Here is a 25,334-nt window from a genome sequence, read left to right as displayed (position 1 = left end):
CTTTTTTTTTTGGACTATCTTCAAACTAAAAGTTTCTTCTGAGCCAGAACTGTTAGGCAGGTGCCAGCGGCATCCAGCACAACTGAGCTTGGATCCCTTGGCTAAGGCACGCAGGGTCTGCTATAATATGAACACTAATGAGAATATAAAAAGCCACAGTTTTTGTGGCCTTCAGTCTACTGAAAAAAAAAAAAAGTCTTGCGCTTCCCATTCTTATTTGTACATACATTGCTCCTGACTTTCTGGGACGATCTGAAGGATTTTGGCAGCTTTCAGCACTGTCACAGATTTGCAAATATTGATTTCATTCCTACCCAGAGGCTGGTACTTCCCCACTGATTTTAGACCAAAAAAAAGCTAACATTGCAGTTCAATGTTGAGACAGACTACGGCGCTGCAAGCCACATCCCCTGTCTCGGCAAAGTCCATCGGGCCCAGCAGACTTGTTCTCCACGAGTGTTCAAAAGCGGGCAAACGTTTTCAGCAAAAGCCTGGCCAAACTGAGAGCTTGCTCCAGCTATGAGGAGCCGTGGAGCCGGTGGGACCGTCGGAGATTCAGCGAAATGAAGGCAGACATGGCCCAAGGCCCTCCGGCAGCACGACACGTCCCTTTGAGCAGGACACAGCTGCACGCTGGCTTTTTGAAAGCACATTTGAAACAATTTCCTCTGGTTTGGGAGAGAAACAGATATTGCCTACTGTTGAAACAACTGAAAGCTCCCATCTTGGGCTAAACAGGGATGGTGACCCCAGCTTGCTGTCTCCTAAACGTCCCTGTTTGTTGACCAGGGATGCCAGCTCTACATCAAGCATCCCTGTCCCTCCCCGCTCGCTGCCCTGCCTTCAGATTTGCCACCATAACTGCGTGCCTGGATATGTCAAAATAAGCCAGCTATAACTGATGTTTATAAATAAAGGTTACGGTACATAAGAGATGTTAAGCTGATCGAGGCTAGCTTTGCAGAATCAGGCAACGCACAGTCACCTCTCCTGTCCGAGCTGCGCAGCCACGGCCTCGCGGGTCACCTGGACAAGGAGCTGGAACAGCGCCGCGGACGTAAGAGGAGCTACACGCTTGGCTGCTCTCATCCATCTATCCGGTCTGGCACTCCATCTCTTGCCGGAGTCAATAGCTTTGGGAAAAGCATCAAGCTGAGCAGATGCAACACCCATAGTACACCCATTCCCTGCTTTAGACTGCCTGATGGGAAACTCTGCCTGTACATTCGTATTTAATAGTCCTCGATGCTCCTTTCTTCCACAGATTTGTCTAATCACTTCTGAGCTCATTTAGTTCTGGCATTCGCTATCTGCTCTGGTAATGAATGCCATAGTTTAATTACATGTTACACAAAAGAGTAATTCCTTCTGTTTTAAGGGTGCTACCTGATTATTTTGCTTGCTACCCCTCAGCTCTTGCGTTGTTAGAGTTGGAGAAGATCAGTTCCCTGTTCACCTTTTCCACGAGGCTCAGGATTTTAAAAGCCACTGTCATACCACTCCTTCCCATAATAATTTTCCAAATTGAAAAGTTTCAGTCTAATTCTTCTGTACAGAAGATACTCCAGCACCAACCTCATCATCTTTCTCTGGACTTTTTAGTTCTAAGGGGTGGTTTCTGGGACAGGAGAAGCAGAGTTGCATACAGGATTCAAGAAATTCCCTTCCTGCATCTAGAGAGCACACCACAGACTCAAACAAGAGCGTAATGACATTTTCTGTTTTAGCCTCTGTTCCGTTCCCAGTCGTTCCCCAAATCCTGTTAGCCTTGTTGACTGTCACTAAGCAATGAGCTGGCATTTTCAGGAGAACTATCCAGAACAAAGCCTGAGCGAGAATAGCTAATTTAGGGCTTGTCACGATGTATGTATTTTTGGTGTTGTTTCTCCCCCTTGTGCATTACCCTGCGTTCAGCAACATGGAATTGTACCTGCCATTTTATTATGCCACCACTCACTACCGTGGGATCTTTGTGTCAATCTTTGCAGTCAGTTCTAATGATGGCTATCCCAAATAATCAAATGTCATCAATCTCTCTCATTTTATTCCATTCTTCTTCTGGTCACTTAGGAATATATTGAGCAACGCAGGCCCCATTATGGATTCCTGATTAACTTGTGACCTTTCTCCATTGCAAACCCGTATTCTTACTTTTCTGATTGTCCATCTAGTTGCTAAACCACAAGAGGGGCACACTTCCAAAAAGGCTTTGTTTCTTTAACAGCTCCTGCTAACAGATCTAATCAAAAGCTGTTTGCAACCTAGGTATGCTGTAGGAACTGGGTCACCTTCTCTGTGTGTTTGCCGACTCCTCTGGAAAACCAGATGTGCGAGACATGAATCCCTTCTTCAAGGGTTGTAATGACTCTTCCTCCTCATATTCAGCCATCCTGCCACGGTCAATTCTTCAGCATACCAATGTCCAGTGAGACCAGTCAATGGTGAGAGCACCCATCACTAACCATCATGAGCGGCTGTCTACAGTGAGGGCAATCGAACCAAGCAGGTAGAGGCAAAAATACAGCTCACAAGCAGCTCATCTGCTACAACGCGTGCAGCTGGTACACAAGCTGCTACTGCATACCAGCCAACTCACAGCTACCTCTCTTGTACGAGACCATGTGACGGGGGCCCCCGGCAGCAGCCTGTGCATGAACTGACCCAGTGCTCCAGTGCAAGGAGCAGCACTGAGGGTAAAGGCAGGGGCCTTCTACTGGAAACAGGAAAGAGCCTCAGGCTAACATGCGTGAGCAACAGAGAACATGAGTCGTGCCTTCTGACCAGACGAAGATGCTGGTATGAGACTCAGGAGCGCTGGGGACGTGCAGTATGGTACAGCAGATGCAGCATGGGGTTAACACCAGCTAACAGTGTCACACCTCATCGAAGCACCAGGCCCTCTGCCCCATGCACTGCTACAGATGTGCCCCGTGCCCACCAGTGCCCAGCTGCACTGCACTTGCTATTTTCAGAGATCTTTCACATCAAAAAGCAAGTAATTGGCAACTTCATGGGCATCCTCCCATGCAGGCGCAAGTCATAACAGAAGCCCAGCCATAAAGACAAGGTTTGCAGATCTGCAATGAGTAAAGGGCACCATCTGACAGCCTCAGATGTCCCGCTGTGGAGAGCAGAGCTCACTGGATGCCAGCACACAGACAGCTCTGCCTTGTATCGTCAGCTCAAGGACCTCTCTCCTTCCTCTCCTGCTCCTCTTGGCAAAGGTGAGGCTGGGGCAAGCCAGGTTCACACCAGCAGGGATGTGTCAACTGCACTGGGGCCAAAAAATTCCCTGTTGCCATTTACAGACCTATTGTGAGCTCCCTGTACTGTTCAGGACAGGCGCTCAGCAAAGATTTTGGCCTCAGCCACATGGGAGCCAGGCGTGGGAAAAGACTTGTTAGAAACAACGATGCTAACGAAACAGCCCAAATGGGAGAGCTCTGTCACTGGCTTTGCAGGATGGAGCCCGGGAAGGCGCTCGCGTTGCCACCTCCCCGGGAGGGCGCAGCAGTGCCAGGCTCTTGCCATGCCACAGCCAAGTGATGATGACGATGAGCGATGCTGCAGAGGGAGCAGACGAGGACAGACATCCTCCCAGCACTGCTCCGCAGCTGGAGCCGACGATTTGTTCCTGCTGAAGCTACCTGACTCGGCCTGTGTCTGCAAATACCTGTTTCCCTGCCATTGCCTTCTAAGATACCCTCCAGAAAGAGTCAAAAAGGCAAGGAAAACAGCCAGCCGTTGTTTTCCTAATATCCTTCCCAAGGAATGCTTGCCACTGGCACCCACGATACAGCCTGGATAAACCTGAGCTGGAAGAGGCCACCAGCAGCTGCAAATGCTGTCACACATGGTTAGCGGGGACCCTCTGACAGCCCTCCAGCCTTGGGAGGCTTCCCGGTACTCACAGTACTCGATGCCCAAGACGATATCTCTGAAGTACAGCCGTGCCTGCTCCTCATCGAAGGGCTGCTCGCAGGGCACCTCCATGACAGGCCTGCAAGGAAAGAGGGAGAGTAAGCAAGTACTTTGCAGCATGGCAGCAACACTCATTCCCAGGGGAGTTTTGAGCTCCTCGAGTCATCCTGCACCATCATGGCCCCGTCTCTGAGGGCCAGGCTCCTGGAAGGACCCAGATCAAGCAACGCTTGATCAGATTCCTGAGCCAAGACCTGCCTTCCCGAGACCTCGCTCCCCTCCAGACCCTACCACAGCACCAGGGCTGTTCTGGGACGTCAGTGGGCTTTGCCCCCCGCTGCGCTCCTGTGGGACCCACCTCCAACAGCGCCAAGTGCTCAGGCCTCAGTCTCCAGGGGATGCAGTTCGTAGCAAGCCCCACTTCCCACTGATGGCACTGGGACCAGTGCGACCTCAGCTGCCCCGACAGCAGGGCTTCCCCCTGGACCGGAGCGGGGCCAGCTTTTCCAGACACAGCAGCACCTGGGCTAGCGGTGAGCTGGGCTAGCCCCCAGGTTAGCCTCTAAATGCCCTCTTCTGCCTGTGCCTGCTGACAGCTGAGGGCAGAGAGGCCATAGGGGCTAGTCAGCACGTCCTGTTCACAGGATGACGACATGCAGGAGCTAAGGACTGCACCGGAGCGGGGGTTAATCTTGCCTTCGATTTGGCAGCTTAGCCCTGACCTTGCATTTGGATATAGCTCAGTGGCTCAGGCTGGATTTAAGTGAGACACTGTCCTTGCAAGCTGAGCCCCGACCGAGAAGAGCACGTTGCCAAAACCAGGTGCTGCAGCCCCTCGACACCCAGGAGCAAACCCTCCCCGGTGTATTTCTCTCTCCTCTCTCGCTGAAATTTGAGAGAAGACTTTTGTTTCCCATTTGCATTTTTCTGCCACTGCCCTCCCTCCCTCTTCACACAGGTTTTCTACTGCTGAAACCAGGTGAGCAGCAGGACTGGCAGAACTGCTAATGGAGGCTAATTGCCTTCAGCTGGAGCAGGTAGGCTGCGTTCAGCCAAACAGTACAGTCCCTGGCCCCCGCTGATTACAGGGGCTTTTTCCTCCCCTCTCCTACAGGATAGCCATCAAGTCAGTCCCCAGGGAGATTGGGGAGCCCGTCATCAGCAGCCCGCTGAAGCTGCAGCCTGGAGCCCACTGAGATCTGCATCGTTGCAGGCTGTAACAGCGCAATGACAACCTCCACTGGGGGCTGTCTCCTCCGTGCTTGCCTGTAGACAGCAGTCTGTCCCGCTGTACACAGCGCACCTCCTTCTCACACAGCAGGCTAATGAGGAACACCAAAAATTTCAACACAAGAGATCCCAGGAGGGCTACTTACCCTTTCCTCAGGAGGTCAAACACTGCAAGAAAAGGAAATCAAAGCATGAATGAATCAGAGGAGAGAGAACTGGCCTTACAGCACTTTTAGCACCTACAAAAAAACATCCATTCCTAAACCTGCAAAATCAATCCCTCTCCACTTGCCTCTTTCCCTCCCCCGTGATAAAGACATCAGGAGACGCAAAATGAAAATATTCCTCTCTTTAGTAAAGACAAAAATCCCTGCCTCCCACCAGCTCCAAGCAAGGAGACAGCGGGTGCTAACTCACCAACTGCTCCCAGCGGCAGCCCTCGCCAACGTGAGGGCTGTCCAATTCGGTACATTCAGGAAGGAGGCTTGGTATGATACTTCTGCTAAATTGCTAATACTGAAAGAGTTGCTGGAAGAACACGTCGTGCCATTTCCGCTGGGTCAATCAGCGGCACAGCGGCATGGCTATCAAAGCAGTAAATGTTCCTCAGCAGGTGCTATCAGGGAGGATTTACTGACACGAGTTTGGGTTTGTGGAACACGTAGAGCTCCTGTGCATGATTAGGGGTTAGATGGGTTCATCCTGAGCCTGCGTTAGCAGCAATGTGTTGCTTTGCTCCTCCACAGAAGTTGGTGGTCTCTCACGCTGGGGTTTTAGGATACAGTGTTTGGCAGCAATGCGGGCTCCGCCACAGCAGCGTGTGCTGACAAGAACCACACTTGCGGAGTCTGTTGCAGGCCTGCCTCTGACTCGCTCTGCAAAAGCAAACGGTCACTGAACGTCACTCAGCCTCTGCTCAAGGGAAGACTAAAACACCTAGCAAGAGCACCCAGGGCCAGGTGGGCCTGGGTTGGGGTCCAGGCTCTGGAGGGGGTGTCCACATCCATGTCCCAGAGAAGTACAACATGCTCCTGCTAAAGATCCTGCCATCAGACGCGTACGTTGCAACCAGCATCGGTTTTAAAAGAAAGATCTGCCATCCAGGAGAAGGCTTCTTTCCTCGTGAATTAAGCAAGTCCTTGCACCTCCCAGGAAATCCTAGTGGAAACCCCTGAGCAGTGCTGAGCGCACACAGCTCCTCTTGCTGCAGAGGCAACTGCAGGCAGGAGCTTGGTTTTCCTGCGTCTCACTGCCTGAACGGTATCCCAGGCAGAGCGCAGAGAAGCAGAGGAGGCAGAGAGGGGACAGGGCACAGATGACGCAGCCACAGCCGGCCGCTCAGTGCCAGGCACCAGTGCCACCACCCCAGTACTCCCAATGAGACTGAGAGTTCTGCTACTGCTGCCATTTCTGGGACTGTTACCTTGTTCCACAGGGACAGCTCATGTTTCTCTTTTCTCCAGCTTTTTGAATTGCCTCATGTGTTTATTTGCATTCAATAACAGCATGCATTTCCTCATTTCTCTCAGCTGCCCTCCCCACCACACATGCTCCCACCTTGGCAGCTGCACTGCTCATGCTACTAGCACGCTGTCAGGGCTTTGGCTGAAAAGGAGAAGTGGCCTTTCAAAGGCAAAAGGATTCATTTGCAAGGCAGAGCCCCCTTTCGCAGGCAGCTTCCAAAGCATCCTATAACTATTGCATGAGAAGCAGCCTTTGAGCCCATCTCAACAGGAAACATTAGGGGGAGCAGAGAGGTAAGGGGGTTGGACATCCCCCTCCTCTGGCCCATCTCAGTGCTCTCAGGCCTGAATCTCCAAGGCTGTGCTCATATCTGGAGTTAGACCATGGCTGACGCTTCAAGGTTTGTGCAGGAGGAAGATGAGCTGGAACGGAAATTCCCCACCCTTTGTATGAATGTGCGAGTCAGCTGCAACCTCCAGGCTGGACACCCAGCAGTAGGTCTGGGCCAAGAGGCCCAAGGCAGGGGTGCAGCTGTCTTAGGTGGCCCCAAGGCTTAGGGAGGCAAGCGCAACTGGAGACATCACTGGGAGCACCTCTAGACTAGATGACTTTGAGTCACCACATGTATTCATACGAGGAGTCCAGCGATCAGCCTCATACCAGGAGGAGGACAAACCCTCCGGTACTGTTAGTATATGACTACTCACTTACCCATGTACAAGTTGTCCTCTGCAGGATCATCAAGGACCTTTAAGTGATAACAGAGATAGGGGGAGAGAGAGAGAACAGGAAGGAAAAGAGACATTTTTAATCAAATAACATTTTACAGCTCCCTGTACACTGTGTTGAGCTGCAGAGCATGAAGGATGACTTAGGCTAATATTGAGAGACTCCTGCAGAGAAGGAGGTTTTTGAAAGACAGATTTTCCTGTCTCCAGAAGGAGCTGGGCTTCTGCCTATATTTGGAGAAACTGCTTACAAATAACGGCACTTCTTGTCCTAGTCTGACCCCAGCCAATACTGAAAACAGCACTGCAGGCTAGTATCTGTGCACCTTCCCAGACCTTGTCTATGCAAAAGTTTCACTGATCAAAGCTTGCTGCCACCACCAGCACACCCAGCTGCTACCTTCTCACAGGTCCACCACCCCAAGGACCAGGACAAGTACATCAGTTTGTCGCATGTGATTTGTGTCCCTGCTTGGGGTCACCAGCCTCAACTCTGAATCACTGTTTTAAACCAATTTTGGCTGAAGCGGGGCAGTCGAGGAACGACAAACAAGATTTACTTCAGCGTAGCTTGAGGTGCAGAGATTCATGGACACACCTGGATCAACTCTACTTCTCACCCGCACACCCTCCTGCGCAGAGCAGGGGAAGAGTGACAGCCTCAGAGCAAACACTTGGGCCAGGATTTTTAAAGATCTCTAAGATCTGAGTCTTCCAACCCCTATCACCTTTTTTCCCCACTGGTACAGTACCTGACTGCTTCCCCTCCCCTCATTCACGCCCTTAGACACAGCCTTTGCCTCACCTCTATCAGTTTAACGATGTTGACGTGGTCCAGCTTCTTTAAGATGGCTATCTCCTGATAGACTCTGTCTAGCGGTGCCATTGGCTTTGGCTGCTCTCCAGAGGCTGCTCTTGACCCTCTAGGAGGAGGCCGACCTGCAATTGCAACAACATGGGGTGGGGGAGAGCTTGCTTCTCAGCAGCACCCAGCACGCAGGAACAGACGGCCACCAGCCAGGTGCTGAGCAAGCCCAGAGCCTGTGGTGCCTAACCCCCAGGTGCAGGGCCGAGCAGGGACAGAGGCACCCTGGAGATGGCACCCTAATCTTCTCTGTCCACATAGCACTTTTTAACATCTGACTGCTTGGGGATTTCACTAACTCCCAAACTGATAACATCAGTTATCAGTAACTCCAAGAAATGGGCAGCAGACTCAGACCCCCTGCAAGATGCCCCAGCCATTCTGGAAGATGTCATCACGTCCTCCCCATGCCAGTGTTCAAGGCTCCACCTTGAGCAGGGCTTTCCAAGCCCCCATCCAGGCCAGCTCCTGCTGGCTTCCAGTCTGACCATCTGCCACATCCCTTGGCCCTGCCAACGGAGCCAGGTGCCATTTGAGGGAGTAGAAATGCCCCCAGGAGGAGGGGGGTCTAACCTGCCTCGCTTCCAGCATTTAACTATGCTTCCTGGATGGTGGGCAGGAAAGAGCCAGCACTTCAAAGAGACTCAGAAAATCAAAGCCGGGAATCTAATTACCAAGTGCTTTGAATTTCCCTGTGTTCGTGCCTGTCCTTTCAATACCCACGGTGCTTTACCTCGCCCCCCAACTACACAGGCAGCTTCCAAATGAGGCCACGTGCTGCAGCCCTTACGCAGGCAACATTGCTATGGGGAGATTTGTCTGGCTGGAGGACAGCAGGCAGATCTCTAAGTATGAGATACCCACGCGGAAATCCATACTGCTTCAAGAGCTTCTTTTTGGAGAGGACTTTCATAGCCTGAAGGAAGAAGAAAAAAAAAAAAGTGTTAAAACTGAATGTGGGCTGAAGAATGCATTGCAGGCTGGGTGTCAGGGATCATCTCCGGTTTGCCCTTAACCTAGGGAAGAAGTCTTCTTGTTCATGATAGGTGCCACAGGCATAACAGACACACACACAACACCACAGACTTTCCTACAGGCAGTGCTAAGCACTCCTTTCATTCATCTCTTCACCAAAAAAATAAGCCTTTTTGATTTTTTTTAAAGTGGGCAAAGAAAGAGGAGCCCAAATCCTGCATTTGGGGCTGGGAGGTTCAGGGAAGAGATGGGTTCCTCCAGCTGACCTCTGCGGACCTGTTGCTTGGCTGATGCTCAGACCATGCCACAGGTTGGAGCAGCTTCAGGGCTGTTCCACCTTATGTTTTGCTTTGCCAAAGAAAGTAAAAGAGGTGGAGCATCGCAACCTTACTGCTAACGCTCTTTCTGCCCCGTAAAGCGTCTTTCATGCTGCCAGAGAGACCACATGACCTGCAACGCAAACCAGTACCATGCCCAAGACCATCAATGCGATGTTTTCAGGGCAGCATCAAAAGCTGAAGAGAGCTGAGGAGAGCAGCCTAGCACGGAGCACAGCTGCGGCATGAAGGGAAGCAGGTTCCTGCCCCTGGCTCCCTCCCTGCCTCCTGCACGGTCATATCCTGGTGGTGCCGTGAGCCCCAACAGCCAAGGCACAGGGTCAGGGTGATTTCTTTTGCCCTCCAACTAGCATTAACATAATAGCAAAAGGCAATCTGAATTTAATAAACAATCTCTGTGCCTCCATCTGCTCTGTGTGATAATAGCCTTTCTGAGGGCCACTCCAACGTCCCCGAGCAGCCCGGCACGTAAATATTTCATGAGCAACCAGCTCCTGGTACAATTTGCTTAGGAAAACAGTCTGCCCTCCCAGGGGTGGGGATAGTTGCTCTCTCCTTCCCCTGGAATGGGTCATTACTCCTGTTAATTAAACATCCTTACTTGCTATTCAAACCGCAGCAACCCCCATGAAATATTACTCAAGGACTTCTGCAAGATGCAGGCAAACACCAAGGCATTTTGCATTAACATCGCGGGGGCCGGCTCTGCTATCTGTTACTAATACATAGAGCAGGGACAGGTCACCGAAGCCATCTCATCAGGCTCCCTCTCCAGCTGCTTGCCCTGGCAGCAGGACTGCTGCGCACTCCCAGGATCCCACCACCCCACCCTCCTGCTCCAGCCAGGTTCACAGCTCCCCAGGATAACTGTTATTTTTGGTACCAATTCAGTGAAATCCTCTGGATTTGCACAGATGTAATTGAGAAGCAAACCTGGCTCGGCATGACACAACTCTCCGTTCTGCTTGACAGCTCCAGAGCCAACTGCTGAGAACGACGGTGTTGAGAGAGAAGACTCAGGAGCACTTAGCTTTCACTTAGCACAACGCTGTGCCCCATACGGACAGTCTGCTCCAAGGGGAACCAAGATGTGCACAACCACCTTCAAGAACAGCCAGGCCCAAGCCTGGAGGGCTTCCAACACTGCCCACTTATACCTCTCCACGCTGAAAATTTGAAAATTTGCTTTAGTTACAGCCAGCAGGGCAAGGCTCCCTCGCTCAGCTGTAGCTGCACACCATGGAGCAACGCAGGGGTGCTGCCACAAGCCTCTCCTTCCGGGCTCGCGGGCATCAGAGAGCCAAAGACGTGTCTCGTCACAGGCAGAGCTAATTACCCAGATCACATCTTTCGGAGAAAGAACCGTCTTGGAACTGTGCCGAGGGATCTTCCCATTGCACTGGCTGCGGTGCTTCAGCTTCCTCAGGAAAAGAGGGAGCCTGAGAGATTCCCTCTACGCTCGCCCTCGCGCCCACCTTCCTCACCTGCGGGCACGCGGACACGGTGTGCCGTTCTCCCTCGAGAGGCAACAGGGGATGCTGCCCTTTCCCTCGACGCACATACGTTATCCGCGCTTACCGCTTCCTTCCTGGCCGCCTGAAGCCACCGAAACCACAGGAAGTGGCTTCGTGACGACACCCAAGGGAAGGGGATCCCGGTTTATGGGAGAAGACGGATGCCTGGGACACAGCAGCTTTCACAGCAGCGAGTCCCTCAAGCTCATGTCCTCCTTCCAGTAACTACTGGAAGCGTCCCTTATTCCAAAACACCCATACATTTAGAATATCCTTTTACTTGCTAACAAAGGGACTTTGACCACGAGGGACCCAAAGCCAGGGAAGGGCAGAAAACCCGTGCGCAGTCCCACTCGCTGGGAACTCCCCCGGGAGCGGGCTATTGCTCAGCTAGGCGTGTAAGTTTCCCAGATAACAAAAACTGGATGGGACGCATCTCGCGCTTGGATTTGCTGGTTTTAAATGCGTTCAAGTGCCCCCTGAAGCTTTTTCTGCCACCGGGGCATTGGTGGCGGCACTCTGCCGTGTGGATTCTCCTAAAGCTTCTCCAGTAAGGTTTAGGCTTGCTGTTGCCACGTTTTCCACGCAGCAGCACTCCATCCAGCTGTCTCTTGTCATAAACTTGGAGGAACTTCTCCCCATCGTCAAGACTTGGTAGAAAGCAGCCCTCAGTGCAAAGGGTGTTAGGTGCAAACAAACAGGCAGCAGAGAGCAGAACCGTATAAATCTTGTTTCTCAGGAAACCAGATAAAAGAATGAAAAAAAAGCTTTGAAAAAAGCCCAAGCTTTGAAAAAACCTGCCGGCTCGGAGGCCGCAGAAGCGCCCTGCCGGAGGAGCCGCTCTCCCCCTGAGGTGGCTCTAAGGGTTTGTCTAGATTAGGGAAAGAAACGGAGATTAAGCGGGGATTAACGAACACACATCGGGCTAACCTGGACGTGAGCTTTCACTTCTGGCTTGGCTTTCACCGTTGCCCGTCCGCGGTGTTAACCGGCGCCCGGACCGGCAAGGCGGCCGCTCTCCCGCGTGGCCCGCCGGTGGCCCCACTTCCCTCCGCCCGAGGGCAGGCCGCAGCGGGGCTTCCAGGCGCCGTCCCGCCGGCGGACGCAGCGGGGGGCCGCGGCGCGGCCCCTTCCCAGCCAGGCCGGGCGGCCGGCTCCGCCGCCGGGGCGGGAGCGGCCTTCTCGGCAGACGGGCAACCACGGCCGCTTGCCTGCTGCCCCGGCTTCTCCTCGCTCCCCCCGCCCCAAGCCGCAGGGCAGGGAGGCGAACGCGCGCCGCCGGGGGGTCCGGCGGCAACCCCGGCCCCTCGCTGCTCGACCCCACCGCCTCGCTCCCCGGCCGAAGGCGTCTCGGAGTGCCGAACGGCGAAACGGGCCCACGGGGCGCCCCGAGGCGAGGGGGGACCTAGCTCTCCGGGGCGCGAGGCACTCACGTAGTGCTTGTCGTCGTCCTCGTTGTAGGCCAGCTTCACCACGCCGTAGGAGCCCTGGGAAGAGACGCAGGCCGCGGTCAGCTCGGCGGCTTCGCGGAAGAGAAAACCCACAAAAACATCCTTCCCCCCCCCCCCCCCCAGGCCATCGCCACCGGCCGCGAGGTCCCTCCTCCGGGACGGCGCGGGTGGCACGGCCGGGCAGCCCCGCCGGAGGCAGGGAGCCTTTGCGCAGGGTTCGTCCCGCCCGCAGGAGCTGCGCGTTAGCCCCTCGCCTACGTCCCCGCGTCTGCCCCGCGCGAGGAGAAGGTGCGGCCTCGGAGGGCTGGCCCCGCGTTTCGGCGCCTGCAGGCGGGTTACCTCCCGAAAAGAGGAAACGCGCCCCGCCAGCGACGTACCTTGCCTATTTCGCTCTGCAGCTTGTACTGGTTCAACTGCACGCAGTCCTGCGGAGCGAGGGGAGAGCGGAGTTAGAGCATCGCCAGGAGGAAACGACTGCAGCTTGAGTCGGTAGCGAGTCGAGGCAAAGCGCCAAACATAGACGTGCTAACCCTTATTTAAACTATTACCTGTTAAGCTCTAAGTACGGCATTTTTCTGCCAGCTCAGGACAAAGCAGCTGCAGGCTGACCCGCGGGTCTGGTTGCGCCGGTCTAACGGCAGAGACGCGTCGCCCCGATTCACCAGCTCCAGAGTCGGCCCCGACGGCAGCCCCCGGCCTTTTGGCATAGACAGAGCCGGGATTCAATACTAAGAGTATTAGCCCCACTCCGGGGGCTGCGGGCCAAGGCGCGAGGGCGGCAGGCGCACGGCCGCAGCGAGCTGCGACGCGCAGCCGGGGGCCTCCCGGGCGCAGGTCCTGCGACGGGCCGAGCGCCAGGCGGGACCGACGGCCGGGGCCCCGAGCGCCGCACGCAAGACGATGGAGAGGCCAGGTTCGTAAATCCGGATCCGCTTCCCTCAGTAGGCGACCAGGCTGCGCAACGAGCCTGCGCGCTCCCTTCCCGCTGCGCGGCGGCCAGGCAGGCATCGCATGCTGAACCTGCTCTTTGCTTTAGCGTTATGCTACGTGAAGAAAGCCGCAGCAAAATCACTGCTGCTTCATTTCACTTGGACCTGAGCCCTCCGCTTTCATTAATTAAGGAGAAAAAAAAATAAATAAATAAAAGCAAGCCCCAGATGCATCAGAAGCCCAGCGAGCCGCAGGCGGCGAGGACAGTGCACCGCCAACACCAACCCTGCCGCAGCTCCGCCGGCGCTGGGAGCAGCCGGGGACCTGCCTGGCTCGGCCACCGTGACGGGCTCCAGCGGGAGGACGCACCGCGAGGACGGCACGCGTCTCTCTGCAACGCGCATCTCCCAGCAAACGGCTCAGGTGCACGCGCTCCGATTCCTGCACAAGCTCACCCCAGCCTTTGATACCCGACATCAGTTTTGGGAGGAAGCCAGGGAAGCGCTTTTGCACGTGACGCCTGGTGAACGCGCGCAGCTCACTGCTGCGTGGCGCGTGGGGGCTAAAAGCGCAAATGGGTTAAAACACAACAGCGGCAAAAAGATTATTCATAGAAGAACAGCGTTTACACCAACCACAAAGGTGCAAAACCAGCTTCTGGCTTAGGAAATGATAAAGCCCAGCCTGCCACGTGCTGGGGGACATGCTCGACCAAGAGGTCGCTTCGTATTTGCCCCACTTCTATTCTTCTCCGAGCACCCCCTTTTGCTACCTGCTTGTTGTCAGCGGGGTTGGGCTTTGGCATCGTTTTGCCAAGTCCATGGGGCTGAATTCTGCGAATAAAAGGAGGAAAGTTGTGAGACATCGACTGGTAATACAGACTTGATTTCCAGAGCCAGTGGGCTGCCTCAGTGCTCTCTCACTTCACTGGGAACTGCTGGGTCTGAAGGTCAGGCCATCCTTTCACCAGCTTCCACCAAATGGATGATAAAAAGACAAAGAAGAGAACCATCTCCAGCACTAAAACGTCTCTGTGGCTCTGTTGGTCTTACGGAAAAGCAAACAAACCCTGCAGAGCGCATCTTACCCTGGCAGCACTCAACAAATTGAGGAGCGCTCCCACCTTGCCGGAGCTGAAGCTCTGCGTTTTCCCGAGCCTGCTCAGCGCAGACCCCGTTACGGTGCGGGGAGAGAAGGGCGCACCACCAGCTCGCAGCACCCAAGGGGGCTCACGAGCCGCAGTTCGAGGTGCGGGAACGACTCCCAAAACACTGAGAAGCTGGGATGCACCAGCTACCAGAAAGAACTAGGGTCGAATCTCCAAAACAGGAGCGTTTCGAGCTCTTCTGGAGCCCGAGTGGCGGCCCCCCCGGTGCCCTGCTCCCTGCGCCAGAGACTCCCAGGCTCCTCGCTCCTCGCCAAGTGATTCCCCCCAGCCCCACGACCCTTGCAGGACCCGGCGCAGGCGTCTGCAAACGGGATCCCTGCCCACCACAGCGGGCCTCCACCCAGACCCGGAGCACGGGAATCAATCACTGCAGCTAACCCTTCTCTTTTTGCAGGAAACCGCGATAAACCAGTCGGCCAGGTGGACGAAGCAGCACAGAGGAAAGGCGGCAGCTCCTTTCCCAATATCCACGGAGGCAGCGGGGACAGGAGGGGACAGATCTGCCAAGCCCTATCGCCACTGCACACCGGGCTGCTCCCTGTCCCGCCTTGCTCTTCCCATCCAGACCGAGACCCCGGCTCCTCTTCCAGGTGCTGGGGCTTCCGAGCCGAAAACCTCCTGCAAGGCCCCCAGTGGTCTCAGACCGGCCTCCTCCACCTGCGCTGCCCGCAGGCATCTTCTGTGTCCCCTGCCTGCTGTAGCGGGGGCTGCTAAGGAGAGAGAAAAATCCCAGCTGCAGCGCAGGATACCCAACGGTTCATCCCCAGAGATTTCTCTTCATCCCTTCCTCCGTATCGTATATAAAAACGAAAGCCCCGAGGCAAAGACACACGAAAGTCTCTGCAGAGCAGTAAAACCAGCTCTAAAAGGTCAGCACGACAGCCTGGAGCGCAAACATCCCGCTCGGAAGAAGCACGGGCAGCAGCCCCATCCTGCCGCGGGGACGGCGGTGCCCGGGAGGAGAACACCTAGGCACCAAAGCAAATCCCAGGTGGGCTGCAATTAACGGTCCCTGCTCACCCTTTCCCAAAAGAGGGGCTTCTTGGACACGCAGGCTCAGGTGCGGCGGACGCGGGAGCCTGCGCTGCACGCGGTCACTCAAGGACGGCCGCCGGGGTCTTTGCAGTCCCGGCAGCACGGCCTTTTTTCCTGCTTTGCTCCCGGTTTAGCAAACAGCATTTCTTTGCACGGCAGGAGAGGGCACAGCACCAAACTCGAGGGGATGAGGGAAGAGGGCAGCTCGCAGCCAGAGCCCAGGATGCAGACTCAGCCTCAGACAGGGCACGCTGTCCCCAACAGGGCTTTTTAAGCACAATATTTCTCCCCGGGACTGCCAAGCACTAGACTGGGCACTTTAGGAGCAAAGCTGATAGAAAACATCCAGATAGGTAGATGAGACTTTCCATAAATCCCAAAATACCACTGCAGGCAATAGCAACAGTGCCAGGACAGCTGAGAGGTGCCAAATGCATTCAATCCATTATTAAGAGCATTTTTAAGAGGGGTGTGAAAGCCTCAGTCTTTCACAGCATCCCCATTACAAGCAACGTTGCTGCGTTTCGGGGTATATTAGAGCCCCGGCACATGGGAGATGACTTTGACGCTTCCCTCCACCACCCACCACAAAACGCCTCCAACACAAGCGATCACAGTGAAGGAGAATAAAAGGAACAGGGGAATTTATGACTTCTCAAGCTTGCAAGCAATGGCTTGTCAGGAATACAAGGAATGACTTAAATCTTGATCTTGCTCCCAGCAAAGGAAGTTTTTTCCACTGCCCTGACAGGGAGAAAGAGCCAACTGTGAGTAACGTAGCCACAGAAGCATATGAACTCTGCCGCTAGCAAAGCGTATATCTTTCCAAAGGCAAAAATTAATCCATCAGCACTAAGCGCAACAGAAGGAAAGGCTGTGATGCAGCAAAAGACAACTGTAAAGCCCAAGACCAGCAAAACGTTTCGAGAAGAAAAAGCTAATCGAATTTTATAAAACAGGACTAGATTTTAATGCCTTATTTTTTGTTATCAAGAAAGCAAGTAAACATCTTAAATACGGCAAGATTCTAGTGTAATGAGCATGCACGTATATCAGCAACTATTCTTTGTTTCACCTTCAAACTGTGCAAATGTCACCAGGGGCACGGGGGTCTGGAAAGGTGCAGAGACCCTTTGGCTTCAAGCCCACAAAGTGCATACACGCAAGTTTAACTTCATGGTCAAGTGTGTCTTCAGATCTGTGGCATGAGGGGCATCGGGCTGCATCAGGAGCCCCAGGCAGCCTTGTGCAGCGCACAGCCCTGCTGGCTGTGCAAAATAGCAGAGAGCAAACAAGGAAAGGGGGGAAAAAAACTGCAATCCTCTCCGCAAAGGAGCGGGCAGCATGCAAGCGTAGGAGAACCCAGGTTAGGGACACAGGGGGACAAATCTCCTGTGCAAATGCTAAGTCAGCAGATTCACTTCCCCGCGCAGTAAATTCTGCGAATGAGGCAGGAACGGTTTCTGTCGCTGGCTGCTGTCCAGTTTCCACGGGCGCCTCTCCGGGCCCTGTGCAAACACAGCATCGTCCGCAGAGACGGGGAAACTCTGGGGAGAGCAGCCGAGAGGGGCACGAGCAAAGACAGCCGTTGGCGTGCGCCCGTCTGCTTTTCGGCAGGCTGGCATCCCTAAAGCGTGCTGCTAGCTGCTCCTCCTCGCACGCATTGTCCAGGGAGACACGCTGGCGTTTTTACCCTCCTCCTGCTGGAGCGCAGTCCTCCTGGTGGGACATAATCCACCCAGCTGGGCAAATCTGCTTAGAAAGCATTTATATCTAGAGTGATCGAGGAGGGCCTGGGCCTGTTCTGCGTGTCTGGGGCAGCGATACTTTTGAATGTTACCTTCGCATGGTGCCTCTTATCTCTGGCTAGAAAATTCCACCTTCTTCCAATGTTTTTTTTTCCAGGCTTTCCTTAATTAACGCACCAGGAGGTCTACGCAAGCCCTTCCATCCCTTCCAGGTCCAGCATGCTGCCAGGAGAAGAGCTGCTGCCCCACGATACTCACCCTTGCTTAGGTGAGAGCTTATCCCGCATCAAACCGCTCGCCTAAAAACATCCCTTCGAGTCCTTTCCCCTCTGCTGAATCTCAAACAAGAGATGTCAGGACACCAGCCTTTGGGGACAGTTTTTCCTTCCAACACCATCGTACTGCATTGCCAGGGAGGGCAGGGCACGGCCATAAGAAGGAAACGGATAAAATCCGGGATGGGGATGCCAAGGGCAGGCCCGAGGGAAGGTGATGCCAGGGCAAGGCTGCCCCACAGGCTCCAGGTCTACAGCGCAGCCTCAGTCAGGCCCGTTTTCTTTTTCAGATCTTAGTTTCCCCTACCTGATTCACATTGGCATTGCTCTCTGTTCAAACAGCTACAGGTGAAAAGCACGATGAGCTGAGATTTTGTGATGCTTCAAGCACTTGAATTCAACACAACAAAAATCAAACTAGACTCCATAGCCTTTTTATTTCCCTTTTTCTCTGCCCTCCTTGCAGAGAGACTGCATTTCACAGCCCAAGCAACCCCTGCCATGCATCACTGCAGACTTGTTACATTATTATTTGGTTCTCTGGCAGGAGAGTGGGATAATTATGCTATTGCTTTATCAGACAGAAGCACCTATCTCTGGGCTGAGTGTTTCTAAAAGATAACATTGTCGAATCCTCTCGATTTCATCGTGCAATGTATTTGCCGCTGCTGTTAAATGCGGAGTTGAGGACCTTAATGAGATCCTTCAATGAAAAGCTGTCCACAAATTAGACTGCCGGGTCCACTGCAGAGCACAGCAACTCTGCCAGCCTAGACATGAGATGCCCCGTTTCTCAGGGTGCATAAGGTGTTACTCAGAAGAAGCGGGGAGGAATATCCGTGCCACAGAAAACACAAAAACTGATCAGAAATTACAAAGCCATGGTATAATAAAGTCCAGATCCCAGGCCTAGCTCCATAAATCCACTGCTGATACCATTCTGCAATAGAAACCTTGAGGAACTGTGTCACCTCCCTATGACACCCAACTGGGGCACCAGGACTGGAAACGAGCTCTGGCTCCCTTAAGTAAGGCATTTCCAAAGTGTGTGTGTGTGTGTGTGTGTGTGTGTGTGTGTGTGTGTGTGTGTGTGTGTGTGTGTGTGTGTGTGTGTGTGTGTGTGTGTGTGTGTTGGGGGGGGCAGGTTTGAAAATCAGGCTGGCCACGTATATATTTATTGGAAGAATTCTGGCCCTTAAAGGGAGCCAGATTCACCAATCCAAAAATAAGCACGAGTCTTATCAATTTGGAGATACACTTTGAAGAACAAGATGTGAAAGAAAACTGGGAACTAAATGCCACTAATCAAGAAAGAGGTGGTTCAAAAATCAGCTCTAAAATAAATAAATGAAAATAGAAGGCATTAGGGGCAGCAAGGAATATAAATTTGGAGCCGTGGGCAGTAGAAAGTCACAGGAGAGAGGAGGACACACAGGGAGCTTGTAGAGGTAAGAAAAACAAACAGTTAAAAAAAATACAAAAACAAGTGCAAAATTAAAAGCCTAGTGGTACGGGTGGCTGCTGGCAGGAGCACTGGCCATCGCCATGCCCAACGACGAGTGAAATACCGAGGGTCGGCCCAACAGCGCAAGATCCCCCACCCCTAGCGTCGGCTCAGACAGGGACATTTCTTCCAGGTAATGATCACACAAGTCTCAAATTAGGGGGCTCTGCTACAAACGCAGCCCCTTTCCTTCCCCGCTGCAACTTTGGGCTTTCTCCTTCTCTCAACCCTAACCCTAGGCTGAGCCTCAGATGAGCTGAAAACACAACTTTTCTTTGAAGGAATGCTTTTCAAAGACAGCTTCTTTGATCTTTTCAGGAGAGCTCTGGTTTGAGCACCACTGAAGATCCCTAGAAAAAATGAGTGTGAGGGGGCTCCTCAGGCTGGAAAGGGAAGGACTCCCGCCAGCACCAGGCGGGAGACCTCGCTGCACGGCTGCCCTCGTCCCACTTGGTTTTTCCCTTGTGCATGGCAAGGGAATCAAGACTTCGTGAAGAAAACCAGGCGGCTCTGAGAGCCCTGAGGAGCATGAGACCTGGATCAGTCCAGCCCCAAGGCACTGCCTCTCCTAGCTGCAGACACTAGTCACTTCACATCAGCTGGGCAAACAAGCAAGAAGGGCCCCATGATAAAGATGTAGAAAGCAGGGAGCTGGAACAACATCACCGGTGATCCCAGAGGACAGAGAGACCATGCCGACAGCAGGGATGGAGGGATCGGGCTGCCAGGGAGTGCACGGACTCAGGAGAGAAGGGGAACACGCGGAAAACAAAGGACTATTCAGCCAGGAGAGCAGAGAAGAAAAAGTATAAAGTAGGTTAGTGTGCTGGCAGGTCTGGGGAGAAAGCCTGGAAAAAGATCTTTTATTCTCCTACCCACTCTCCAAATGATATTTTTCTTGGCTGCCTAAAGAGATTGGGGATTGCAGAATAAGAGACCAACACGGTTTTCAAAAGTGACATTTTAGCAAGCAGCACCTATACTCTTTCACAGGTGAAAGCCCTAACTTTGCAGGTGGGACAAGCTCCATCAAACATAGCAACAAGATCCCCAGTGTCAGAACATGCTCACGGACACCATCTCACCTTTCCCCCTCGTGCATGCGGACACCGGCGCATCACCTGTGCAGCAAAACAGAAGCTATTTGTAACTGAGGAAATTCGGACACGCAGCTGTGTCATCCGTCTTGGTTTCCGAGCGGTGCCACTGGCACGCGTACCACTGATAAGAGCATGAATGCTCATGAACTTCATTTTTCCAAAGACCGTCACTTACTCAGTGACTGCCAGCCGGAGTGACGGATGCGCTGCTGCTGGAGAGACACTGACTGATGGTCAGATAATGCAAGGAGAAAGGAGCAGTTTCAGAAGGGCTTTAAAAGATGAGGACTCGGACTCGAGTACAAATGGGTTGCTTGCCTAGAAAAGGTGCTTCAACGAGTCATTTGCAGAGAGATCTGGCACAGCCCCGTGACTGACGGGATGGATTTTGTCAGAGTGACTTACCAGCCTCCAGAAAACAGGGAAAACACAACAGCAGCTGCTGCTAAGTACACCATGACCGTATTCATCATCACAGGATTATTTTATCCCCTGTGGGACCAAAACTCTCACCATGGAGCCACCGTAACTCTTGCATACTTATTTATAAGATAAAGTAAGCCTTGTATTTTCGCAGTCCTTTTGCTATTTCTTACAGGATACCAACATTGGCCCTATGAGCCGTGATGAAAAAGCACCATTCTCAATCTCTCTCCTGCTGGGCAGGCACCACCTCCCACCGAGCACCATTCTTACCCAGCCTCTCCTCCTTCCTACCACAGCCATTCTCCATTAATATGAATGATGGTTTCCCACGAACACTGCTTTGGTAAGCACCTCTGCTGCAGTGGAGTAGGGCTCTAAAGAGGTATGGCAACCAAAATGCAACAGTGCACAAGAGCCTGCAGCAGGAGCAGGGGAGCAGAGGTGTCTGCATCCGTGTTTCGGGGCAAGCCTTTCCAGAGGCTCTCGAGTCTTGCATTTCCTTGCAGACTGGACCTTGCTACAATCACACGCTGCCGCAGCTACTGTGAAACAGATCCCGGACAAGCCCTGCTCCTGGCACAGTCGGAGCACTGCAGAGCCAGAGAAGCGGACACAAGTAATTTTCCAAAAATCAGCTCCTCTCTCTCCTTGTCTCTCTCATTAAAGCACACAGCTGCGGTCAAGGCAGCTATGATCTCTGTAGGTCGTTTTCTGCAGATCATCTCTATCAGTTGGGACTGCCACAACCGCGTCCCACAGCTAAAGGGACTTGCAAAAATTCCCAGAGGACAAGAGCTCACTTGCACAGCATCCTTTCTCTCACCTTTACAAGGGGGAAAAATACACACTTTTCAGGAGGGAAACACTAAGCCACACAGCTACTTGGGTCCAGGTCACCTGGACCCAGACTGGCGCAGGTCTAAATCCCAGTGATTTCAGTCCCTTACGACACTGGGCAGGATCCACGGTTGCTGCAGTGCCTGAATCCCACTAACATGACGATGCTCACAGTGATGCTCTGCTTAACAGCACCGGCAGAGCCCAGGTCAGCACCATGTCGCCCATCAGGTGGGTGAGCAGGAGCCAGGCGGGCACCACTCTGAACCCCCAGCTGAGCCGCAGCACCACGCAGAGCTGAACTCCTAGGGCCAACACCACTGCACCACCAGCTCGAGCCAAAGGCGCCTCCCGGCCCCGTAGAAAGAGCCCAGCCCTCGTCTTGCAGGAAGGGCCAGAGGCTTCCCAGGGCTCAGCGCCAGGAGGGGCTGCAGGCACCTTGCAGGGCAAGGCCAGGGGATGCACTTGGTCACCGCTGTCTCCACCACCCTCCTCCCCTGGGAGCCACCCCGAGGGATGGTCTAACTCCTTCTACAACACAGAAGGAGTGGCACACACAGACCCCCCCATACACCCTCCTCTGCCCCGTCCCAGGCCCCACAGGCAGAAACACAGGAGAGCTCGCATCACGGGTATGCACGTGGGCAGCTTTAGCTGGAAGAGCTGTGGTGGTGACAGCCTTCCTCCTCATCCTTCCCCAGGACGGACAGATGGGACGCATTTCCCCACAGTTGCACTTCTTCCCCGCTGGCAACTCAGGGAAACGCAGATCAGGGCCACATCCATGAACACGCTTGGCAACTAACAGCACGTGACAGCGCCGAAGCAGGTCTGAACCCAGGTCTGGTAGTGGGGCAGCAGCCCCAAGACAGGAACTCTTTCAGCCGTCCTGAAGAAACTCCTCTGAAGGGGGTGGGGAGTCAAGGACCTCAGTCACCGCTGCTTTTACAAACCCATACAAATGCTTTAAAGGAAGGGAAATAAAAAAGGCACTGACAAGAGCAGGAAACACCAGTGCATTAAGCTCTTTATAAAATTAAATCATGCTTTAATAATGGCAAAACACAATAGGAGATGCATAATCTCCAGAAGCTTAAATCCATAAAAAGCCAGCCGCAAAGCCACCATGGCTGATAAAACCCCGAAGGGCACATGCTGCAGGGACACAGAAAGCAAATCCACTTGTCCACAGCCCTTTCTCCAAACAGCCTTACACAGGCTATGCGTGTGCTACGGCTATACAAGAGGTCTAAGGAAACAGGGAGTCCCAGGCCCTTAACGGGCCGATGCCAGGCAGGCATGGGCTGAAGGAGCTGCAGGACCCAGGCTACACCCAGCAGAGGTTTCAGAGCTGGATGTAAAGGCATCCAGCTGCTCCAAGCTCATAATAAGCTTTTAAGAGCCTACTGTTTTCAGGAGTTTCCCCACCACCACCCTTAGAAAAACCTGTGCTTTCAGATTTACTAGCTTCAAAAGGCTGAAGGCTCCCACTACCAACAAAGACCTGCCTTACCTCAACATTGCAATTATAGCGGAGAACAAGCCTACCTCTGCATCCGAGATGGAGACCCGATTCGACTCTATCGTTGGTCGCCTCATTATACGTGGTGATGGCCCTGTGGCATATGGACCATAACCTGGAGCGTTGCTAGAAGCCAGATAACTTCCTGTTGGTCTTTCCTGAAGAGATAACTTCCTACTTGATAGGACAGGTCTAGTGGGAGGTCTCTTGGGAACATGCCTCCCCTGAGCATCTTCCGGCCCTTGGGAAGGCAGGCATTCATTCATTCCCACGTCACTGTTGACTCCATTTCTTTGGATGTCTTTCACGTTATCAGAAAAAACCATATCGTTTTCCTCAGTGGTGTCTTCACCATTTTGGTCACTTCTGTCTGGGCCAACAGCCACTTCTATGGCTGCCACCCGCTCTGCCAGCTCAGTCTGCGTGTCTTTGTATGTGTTTGTGCCTCCATCCACAGCATCGGTGGGAGAGTCCCCCATCACTGCGGACGGCTCCCACGGTCTCAGATGACACTGCAGCGAGCTGTGATACTAGCACTCACAGATGACACGTGGCTTGAAGGAAGCTCTCCATGGAATTTCTAAGAGGAAACACAAACAGATCACTGAGTGATGGCGTTGGCTTTGTACAAACGTAACCAAGGTGCTAGTCTAACTCCTTCTACAACACAGAAGGAAATGAAAGCAGGACACTGACAGGCTGTGAACAAGCTGCAAGCACCCAGAAGGAAAGGCAAAACCAACCTCCGAGCTAGATAGGAAACTTCTACAAGCGATAAGGATGAAGTTTTATCTGATAAGCAAGAAGTCACATGGATAAGAAGAACTTCTGCTTTCTGTAGCTAGACTGACAGTGAATCAGAGTTTACAGTAAAAGGGAGAAGTACAGTTTCTTAAAAAGAGGGAGGGTAAAAGGTCAAACTTTTGGCCTCTCTTGATCTCATTTATAGGGCATAACAGCTTCTGCTATGTATCCAAACCCAACACGTGTAACAAATCTACAGCCATTTAGGGCTCTGCAGTCATCTCTGTTGCCCTGCGCAATCCTGGAGAATATCATCACAATGGCCATAAAGCCAAGCCACAGCTCGTGCCTCACACACTGTCCATTAATTGCAATGTAGCCAACAGCACAGGCCAAATTTACAAGCAAATCTGTGGTTCCAGGGTCTCCCATGGTTGCAGCCTGTGTGCAAACACGCATTAACCTCGTGGTCCACCCCATTTTGAAAAAGCAGTGAAACCCAGAGTCCAACTGGACAGAAGATTTCGAGTTAATACAGATCTAAAGTGCCGTATGATAGTTTTAGCTATTTGCAACTAGCAAACGAATACTTTTAAGTTTAACAACGCCTAAGATAGGTCCAGAATGGGTTGAATAAAATAGCCCATGTAAAGCATGGCTTTTTAAATTAAGTGCATTTACTAAAGATTTAAAGCTAATTTTGGAACCACAGCAATGTAAGAATTAATTTATAAGAAGAGTTATACAGATAAAACAAATATTTGAAAAACACTTATTTGCTGGAAGATTGTTAAGAGACAAGTAAGCTGCTCAACGGCTGGAGGCATCAACCAGTCACGTCTGCTTGCACTGTGCCTCTTGGACGTCCCCCTTAATCTGGAGAGGCCAAGAATAGGAGTTTTCTGTTTTAGTTTATTCCAGTAGTTTCATTCAATGTCTAGTTCATTCCAAGCTAAGAAACCAGTTGGCTGCAGTAAAACTCATTTTCATCTGCCAATCTGTTGCCACTAACTAGGTGTAAGCACGCAAGCAACCTACTAATTTTGCAAACTTGAAGGACTTGGTGACCCAAGTGATTCAGTTCAACTCATAACAGCAACAAATGCTTCCTTGGTGGACTTCATCCTTTTAAATTCCTTTACATGAGGAAAAACTTCTTTACTGTGAGGGTGACAGAGCGCTGGAACAGGCTGCCAAGAGAGGCTGTGAAATCTCCTTACCTGGAGATATTCAAAACCTGCCTGGACGCGATCCTGGGAAATATGCTCTGGAGGACCCTGCTTGAGCAGGGGGGTTGGACTGGATGACCTCCACAGGTCCCTCCCAACCTCAACCAGTCTGGGATTCTGTGAAATGCTAAAAACAATTGGAAAAAAATTACTTTTTCCTTTAGTTATCCAGTATGTTTAAGGAGTTGTACTCTGTTAATGCAAAACAAAAATAAAAGCTAATGCATTTTATTGCATACCAAAAAAACCAAAACAATAACCATCCACTAAAAAAAGTATCGTTTGCTGTTTTCACTCATATAAAACAAATTAAAACCTTGTGTTTTTCAA

At 52.6% G+C, this 25,334-nt stretch overlaps 1 protein-coding gene across 12 annotated transcripts in view; it reads right to left on the bottom strand.

Moving 5' to 3' along the window:
• The window catches only part of CAMKK1 (calcium/calmodulin dependent protein kinase kinase 1), a 92,671-nt gene that overhangs the window by 31,418 nt on the left and 35,919 nt on the right, over window positions 1-25,334 (bottom strand). For 9 of the 12 annotated variants that reach the window (XR_011134783.1, XM_068909468.1, XM_068909460.1 and 6 more), the window contains exons 2-9: window positions 23,058-23,611; window positions 12,864-12,911; window positions 12,469-12,522; window positions 9,073-9,124; window positions 8,149-8,282; window positions 7,327-7,363; window positions 5,298-5,319; window positions 3,912-4,000 (exon numbers count right to left, since the gene is read on the bottom strand). Coding sequence is in view for 11 of the 12 variants with exons in the window: in XM_068909468.1 (XP_068765569.1) it covers window positions 3,912-4,000; window positions 5,298-5,319; window positions 7,327-7,363; window positions 8,149-8,282; window positions 9,073-9,124; window positions 12,469-12,522; window positions 12,864-12,911; window positions 23,058-23,510 (889 nt within the window). In the remaining variant the exon portion in view is untranslated. Of the gene's footprint in view, window positions 1-3,911; window positions 4,001-5,297; window positions 5,320-7,326; window positions 7,364-8,148; window positions 8,283-9,072; window positions 9,125-12,468; window positions 12,523-12,863; window positions 12,912-23,057; window positions 23,612-23,774; window positions 23,863-24,995; window positions 25,129-25,334 lie in introns of those variants that run through there. The other 3 variants (XM_068909470.1, XM_068909467.1, XM_068909465.1) reach the window with 3 other exon arrangements.

This window comes from Struthio camelus, chromosome 16, assembly GCF_040807025.1.
Source record: "Struthio camelus isolate bStrCam1 chromosome 16, bStrCam1.hap1, whole genome shotgun sequence".
NCBI lineage: Eukaryota > Metazoa > Chordata > Aves > Struthioniformes > Struthionidae > Struthio > Struthio camelus.
Note: the sequence above shows the minus strand (reverse complement) of the source record. Positions and strands in the feature narration are given on the sequence as shown.